Raw genomic sequence first — 7767 nt, 5'->3', positions numbered from 1 at the left:
CATAGCGACTCTCTTACATCACTCTTCAAATACAAATAGAAGACCACTCTCACAGTATGAAAACAATACTTATTTTACTGCAGTGAAAGCACTCAAACATCCCGGCCTACTAACAATCCGCTAAGTGTTGATTACAGCGCAACGAACAGGAACTGTAACAAAAGCTCAAGGAAAGGCGACAGCTAACTGACCAACTTCAGGCCCTGGAGAAAAAAAAGTCCAAACAGAGGAACTACCCCGACTTTTAACGCAAGAGCAGGAGCTAAACGCGAGGCCGTAACAGCGCCTAGCGGCTCTGCGAGCCCGCAGGCGGAGCCGCTGCCCGGTCGGCACCACGGCCGCCAACCGCCGGCAAGGGGAGCCCGCGCAGCCGGGCTGACGGCGGCCCCCTCAGGCCCCGCTTTCCTCGGCACCCGGGCGAACTCGCAGCCGCGCCGCGCCGCGCCAGGCCGCCCGCAGCGGCGCGGATCGAAGGACGTGCTTGGAGCCCGCCCGGCCCGGCCCTGCCCTGCCCCAACGGGCGCCACCAGGCCCCAACGGCCTCCCGCGCGCCCCACCCCCATCCGCGCACGCGCGCGAAACGCGCAGCCGGGGGGGGGCAGGAGCGGCGCCCCTCGCGCAGCCCCCCTCCTCACCACAGCCCGCGCGCCCACGAAATCGGGGTGGCGGCGCGCGCACGCGCGCGGCGGCGGCAGAGCTCCACCCCCTTCCTCTCCCCTCCGCCCCTCTCCGTGACGAGGAGCTGCTCGCGCTGTCCTTCCCCCCCGCCCTTTCCCGCCGCCGGTCTCAGGCCGGCGGTCGGTTCCGCATCCGGCGCGGTTGCGTCACTTCCTGCTCACGCTGGCGCTCTCCCTTTCCTCCTCTCCCCAGACCCGGATGGTGACTGGCGGCGGCGGCGGCGGCTCCCGGGACTGTCACTGAGCGGCTCCCCCCGGGCCTCTTGTCCTGAGCGGCAGCGGCGCGGCCGGGAAGATGGCTGCGGCGGCCTCCTGCTCCTCGGCGGCGGCGCCCGCCGGGCCCGGGCCCGGGTCGGTGTCGGCGTCGGCCGGGCCGGGCCCCTGCGAGTGGCTGTTGCTGCGGGACGGCTGCCTGCGCTGCGACGCCGACGGCCTCTGCAGCCTGTGCTACCACCCGGCGCTCAACGCCATCCTGGCCGTGACCGCCCGCGGCGCCATCAAAGTCATCGACGGCACCTCGGGGGCCACGCTGCAGGCGTCGGCACTCAACGGTGAGAGGCGGCCCGCAGGGCCCCTCCGCCGCGGCCCAGCGGCCGCGGGGCGGCGGAGGGAACGGGGCGCGGCGCCCCCCAGGCGGGGGCCGAGCGCGATCGCGGCGCTGCGGCCCTCGGAGCCGCCCGGGGGAGGTGGCCGGAGGCTCGCCTGGAAACAGGTGTTGCGGCGGCTGAAGAGTTTCCGCGTGGGGAGGCGGCGGGTGCGAAGCCGGGCTTGGCTCAGGCCCTTTCGTCCCGGGGGGTTTCCCCGGCTGTTTTTCACCCCCTTCTTGTTTTTCAAGCCTGAATGGTTCCTACCCTTCCCGGCAGAGAGTCGTGTAGGTAGTACCGAGGCATTTCTGTTCTTGTAAAATGTGTTGGTGTGGTTGTTAAAACATTAGGTGATGTTGGAGAAACGTGATAGGTAGGACAGTATTTTTTTATTTTAGTTTTTCAAGTGTTCTTGTGGATAACAGAGTTGAACCTTCCAAAGAACAGAATAAGTATGCTATACTGGATAGGCTTAGTTCTAGTTCTTATTGTTATCTGATACCGCAGTGTATTTATTTACTGAGCCTTAATCTGGGTATATTAAGGAGGTTTACCTTCTTAAAGGTGGCATTTGTCATATGGTTCAGAATAATTTAAAATTCAGAATTCTGTCTAAAGTTATTTGATAGTATGTTTTTTATATGCTTGCGTAGTTCTCCAGGCTGACCATCATGACAGTCACTGGTGCTAGTAATAGTATCCTTGCTATTATGTTAAGGAGGCAAGATTATTTACTGACTTTGTGGAAACTAACGCTTTAGCATCTTCATAAATATGAAGCAACTTTCTTTGTTGTCTATTGCTGTTTTTACACTATGTACAAACCAGCTCTGTAGAAAACAATCTGTATGTGATTATCAGCTTTTCTCACCAGTTCATTAATGCTTTTTAGGTTGTGGTACTTGTCAAATTATTGTGGGGGTTTTTTGATATGTTTTGAGAGCAGTCTTTAGTATAGAAAGATCTGTTTCTAATGAGTTGTGTATTTCCACTTTCAGTTTCTCCTTAGGGTTGTATAGCTGGGTGTTATTAAGAAGATTTAGCTTCGCTGAGTGGTGTTAGTGAGGGTTGATGGTTATAACCTGAACATGGCTTAGTAGTGTCAAGAATTGTGTAGAGATGTCATAGTTTGGATAATACGTATACTTTCACCTTGAGAACCAGCAACTGTATTATAATGTCAAACTGAAGTGAACAGGACAAGAATCAGTGATTTCCCATCACCAATCAAAATAGACACATTGTAAAGGTTAAGTGGTTGGATCAAAAAAAACCCAAGTTCTGTGGAATTACTATGAAGCTATCAACTGCTTTTGCAGTATATCTCTCTCATTGAAAATAGGGATGAGACTGTTGTGCGGTGTTTCCCGCTTTGTTCAAAATTCAGAGCACCCTGCTTGTATAATTCCCTCTCCTTTACCTTGTTCTCTCATGAAGTGCTTTTTTTATTAATAACTTCAGTTCTTACTTTTCTTTGAAGTACTGCCAGAATTTGATAATTGCTTTTAAGTTGTAGAGGAAGAGGGCATAAATCAAGGACTTAATTTGTAATGGATTGTCTGTATAGGAAGTGTTTAATTCTCATGAACAGAAAAAGAAGTGAACTTTAAATCAAAGCCTAAGCTGTTGTTTCTCGCTTTTCTGTGATTAAATTCTTGCACATGTAAGTTAATATTCAAATATTAATGCTTCTCCCCTAGATAGGAACTATTTAAGGATAACATTGCTTTGGTTCTGTTACATGCATTGTATGTATACTTCTGTTAGTGGCAGTCTGTCTCTGTGACAGTCAGCCTGACTGTAAAAGATGGATTCTACTCCTCCTTACATGAAATCAACTGAATTGCTTGCAATCTACCCAAATTTTATCTGCTAATGTAGCAGATAAATATGTTACTGGAAAAAAATTATAACCTTAGTTTAGTTTGAAGAAACTTCAAGTGAATGTCCTTATAGATTCAGACTGGGATGCCTGCCAGAGATCAAGTTCGTCTTAGCAGTTGGTGTCTGTTGGTTATTACTGAGTGTTCATTCTTGTTCTCTGCCCTTTTTGGGAAGAGGAGGAAAAGAGAATTCAACCATTTTCTGGTATCTGCCTACTCTGTGCATAGTGTGAGCTCTTTCAGTGTGAGATTGTAGTAGATGGATGCTTAGACCTGTAGACCAACCCTATCCCTGCTTCCTCTGCCATAAATGACAGGTTAAAGGATATGATTGCTACAGGGACTTCTGGTGCTATGACTAAAAATAGAACCTTTGGGAATTAAAACTGTTTCTCTTGAGAGACTGCTGTCCTCCTTGGTAACTGGGGTTGCAGGTCTTTTGCCCTGCCAAAAGACTTATGTTGGGCAGAAATGCTGTTGCTCATTACCAAAGAGAAACAAAGCATAGCAGGCCTTTCTTTCTACAAAGCAGGGCAAGAAAAAGGATCCCCCTCCATCAAGGAAAGAAAAAAAAAATACCACCAAGCCTGAATGTTGCTTTTATCTGCAGTTGCAGTTCACTGCGGCAATACATTAAGTTTTGAGCTCGTTCTTTGGTGAAAAGATTGAACCTGTGGAATACTGAATCTGGTAGAGCACTGGAGGCTGCCTTCATTAGAATATAAATGCAGATTGCTCTCTTTGGTGTGTAAAAGCACAAGGCAAAAGATCCACAGTCAAAATACTGTTCAGTTATAGATGAGATCTTTCTGATGCTTCCAAGCATAAGAACATGGTCTTTGGCCTGTATGTTTCAGTTTCTCATGTGTATGTCACAGTTCTGCTGTATCTGATGATCCAAGGATTGTTACTCCGAACCCAGACTGCAGGAATCCAGTGAGGAGTATTCATGCTTTTTGTTCACACTCCATGCTCTTACAAACACTGAATTTTCATCAGATCTGTCTCCGGAAAGTGTGTGACTGTCTTTCACTGTTTAAATCTGTTCCCGTTATGGGCATTGTAGGCTTGTTCAAGATGGTGAAGTGATCATTTGCAACAACCAGGAGTGAGGTAGCGAATAAGAATACCATTGGTAAGGGGAAAATCAGGTGACCCTTTAAAATCAATCTTTGTCTTACCTGATGATGCAGTTGTCCTTTCTATTCTGCCAAGGTTGTTACATGCACAATATGCGCTTCAGAGAGATGGACTGGGGAAACACAAGGAAAGTTCTTGTGATTACTGGGTATTATGCATTTCTGCATGTTTGTTAGCAGTGGTATGTTGGGACTAGTTTGGCATCTGTGCCACACAAATCTATTAAGTACTTTATTCTCCCTCTTAGGGATTTAAGTATTTGTGTGCTTCCAGTTCCAATTTGAACACTGGTAGCCAAAGAGCATGAATGATCCAAATATCAATCTCCAGAAATAGCACTAAGGAAGAGCCTTTCCTTCTGCCTCAAAAATCAAAACAAAAAAAACAAACAAAAGACCCAGAGGAAGCAAAACAAACTTCCAGAATAATCTCAGGTGACTCTTAGTCTTCAGAGAGTTTTTTGACTCATCAGATTCTTATTTACAAACAAAATAGGAAAACTGCTTGAACTACAGCGGTACTGTAATTCCCAGAGAAGCTTGCCCAGGAACACAACGAGATACTAAAATGCAACACTTGATGGACTGCGAGCATCCCGAATGTTTCTGTAGGTTTTTCTAGATGAATTTTACATAGCACTGAATTCGAAGTCTTGTTTATTCAACTGCACAGCATTTCATACATAGCTGAGGGCCTCTAGTTTACTATAGAGGTCCAAACAGTAGTCAAAATACAGACTTTTGAATCCACGTGCTTAAGCACTTAACAGAGAACTCTGTTCATTGTGTATGTATACCAGCTCCTGTAGGGAAAACGGAGACTCTGAATTATTGGCCTTCAACCCTTGTTTCTTCAACAGAAGAGTTTAGAAGGAAATAGATCCCAGTCCAGGAGGCTTCATCTGTGGCAGCAAGTTTTAATATTATTGTCAATCTGTCTGTGTTGCATTTTGGAAAGTCCTTATTTGTCTTCAGGTGGTCTGGATGACTTGGAATTATGGAGTGCTGGAAATGAATCAGGGAATATCCGGTTCCTTTTCTTTTTGGTTCTTTTCCATGTGATACAGAAGGCAAAAACATTCTCTTTTTCAACTTGAAAGTCATGGAAGGGGTGCACACTTCTTTAAATCTTTAGAAAGACTCAGTTGGTGGAATCTGCCATCCAGTTCCAGGCTTGAAATACCCAAAGACATTATCAGCAGTTTTAACTGTTTCAAGCTCTCTGTGGTATTAGTGTTCAAATTATTCCCTTCTTCATTCCTTGGAATTGGTATGAGGTTCTTCATCTTCCAAACATGTCTGTCTGTTCAATTAGAAGACAAAAAAATCCTGTGAGTAACAAGGACTCTTGCTGTTAATACAGATTTTTCCCCTTAAATATCTTCCCCATCACATGGGGAGTACTGTCAAATATCTAGTGATTTGCTGCAGCCCATCTTGTGTTTGAGTACGTTTGGACTTGGATGACATGCTGATCTGTGAAAAGCTCTTCTCAAAGAGAAGATCATTCCATCGATTTACATGATCTTAAGAGGTCATTCACTATAAAGAGCCTAAAGTACTATGGAAAAAAAAGTGCTTTTGCTATCCCACAGTACAGGAGAACTGTTAGATTTGAATTCAATGTTTTATCCCAAGAAAGATTCCAGACCATGGTGTGCTCTATTTGGCTGTTTGCTTAATCAGACAATGCCACATATCCCTTGTTATTTGACATGCAGCTTGCCAGACTATCAAGACAGTGTTAATTGACACTTGCAGGCTTTGTGGAAGTGCATCTGGACTATCTTTTGCAGAAGCCTTTGGGTAAAACTAGAGGCCTTGTCTTTTTGCATACCCTTAAAATGCAAAGGCATGTGTGTGTCTAGCTTTATTATGTTTATTGCAGGGATCCAGAAGTAATAACGCACAATGATGCATATGTTATACTGCCAGGCAAGATAGCGCAGTGTTTCTTGTTTTATCCACAGGTTGTTCATAGCTGGACTGATGGATTCATGGCTAGCACCGCAACAGTAGAGCTGCGTTATTAGAGGTTGCAGAATGTTTTAATGTCAGATCAGCAGAAGTTTCCTAGACCTCCGCAGATGGACTTTGAAAAAGGTCTTCTGCAGGAAGAGGTATCTCGCAATGCGTCTGCTTGTCACTGACCCAGAGAGGAAAAACTGTGTTCTGTGTGAGGGACTTAAGCTTTAGCATCCTGCTCTATTCCATCTCACGGGTAGTTGAGGTATTTCTCGTTGATATGAAGAGTCCTGGAGAAAATACTGATTTTCAGCCTCAGTCCCACTTTGGTCAAGACAAGCTCTAATATGTTTATGTAATTGAACCCTTCAGTTAAGCTCCCAGTCACATTATATACAGTGTTGTACAAAATGTAGTTGAAATCTAGCTTATATTCTGGCAGAATGAACTGGTTAGTTCAAGTCCAGAACATTTTTGAAAGACAGCAGATAAATCTCTGTGGGACTCCCCCTAACAGTAGTGTGAAGAAGTTTTTGGTTTGGATTGCACATCCTTGTCTGTCTTGGAAACACTGATTTTCTTCTTCTTTCCCCCCCCCCCCCTTTTTTTTTTCTTTCTCTGTCCTGAACATCATGATGTTTGGGTCTAATATACTCTTCTATTCTGTGGTTGGCCCTTCCTAGCAGCCCAGCGTAATGTTAACTGTCTCAGTAGAACCACTTTAGGAGTCCTTAGCAATATTATTTATAACAATATTTTTATGGTTACTAATGCGTTGGTATCCATAACTTGAGCTAAAGTTAAATACATCTGGGCCTTTATAAGACAGAGTGTAAGAAAAATCTGTCATAGACTGAAGATTTACCTTAATTGTTTCTCCCAAGTTTTTAATAATGATTGTGTCTGACTTCTTGTGTTAATTGTTGATCTGCTCTTTTAGTGTTTCTTTCCAAGTTATGCTCAAATCAGGGAACAAAACTGTCTGTCTTCTGTCATGAGAGTTCTTTAATTCCTTCTGAACAGCACAACATTCTTCATTATGTTTCTTAGGCTTTTTTGGAGGTAAGGCTTAAAACCGTGTGGGCTTTTGGGCAACTCTTCAGTATATCTGACTGTGTTAAGTCATGTTATGAGATAGCTTGTTTTGTGTTCCGCTATGATCAGTAGCTACTCACCAGTTTGATATTTTTAAATAAAAAATGTGTGGATCAGTTCACTTTCCAGATGTTTCTTAATTGATGCCACAGTATTACATTTTGCTGTTAGAAAACTATCCTTTAAATAGTTAATGCTCTCTTAATTGCAACCATTGCTTGCAGTCATCCGAGTGCTTATCACCAAGTGGACAGTTCAAGAAAGGCTGCTTACCTTAAATTGTTTATTTTGCCATGTCCATGTGGATACCAGTATTTGTTGCTTCTTTCTGCTTCTGTGGAGTCAAATGTTGGATTTTGTATTGGCCTAATTCCTGTGCTGCCTTGCCTTTGGGAAGAGTAGCAAGATTTGATAAGGACCCCGT

General features: G+C 44.9%; 1 protein-coding gene across 3 annotated transcripts in view; it reads left to right on the top strand.

Annotated features, from left to right (window-relative positions):
* Positions 1–883: 883 nt before the first annotated feature.
* Positions 884–7767, top strand: part of BIRC6 (baculoviral IAP repeat containing 6) — a 200987-nt gene continuing 194103 nt past the window's right edge. For all 3 annotated transcript variants that reach the window (XM_067293270.1, XM_067293269.1, XM_067293268.1), the window contains exon 1: positions 884–1228. In XM_067293270.1, the coding sequence (XP_067149371.1) occupies positions 973–1228 (256 nt within the window). In that variant the 5' untranslated portion in view covers positions 884–972. The remainder of the gene's footprint in view (positions 1229–7767) is intronic.

This window comes from Apteryx mantelli, chromosome 3, assembly GCF_036417845.1.
Source record: "Apteryx mantelli isolate bAptMan1 chromosome 3, bAptMan1.hap1, whole genome shotgun sequence".
Classification (NCBI taxonomy): domain Eukaryota; kingdom Metazoa; phylum Chordata; class Aves; order Apterygiformes; family Apterygidae; genus Apteryx; species Apteryx mantelli.
The sequence above is the reverse complement of the archived record's forward strand: the minus strand, read 5'-3'. Positions and strand labels throughout refer to the sequence as shown.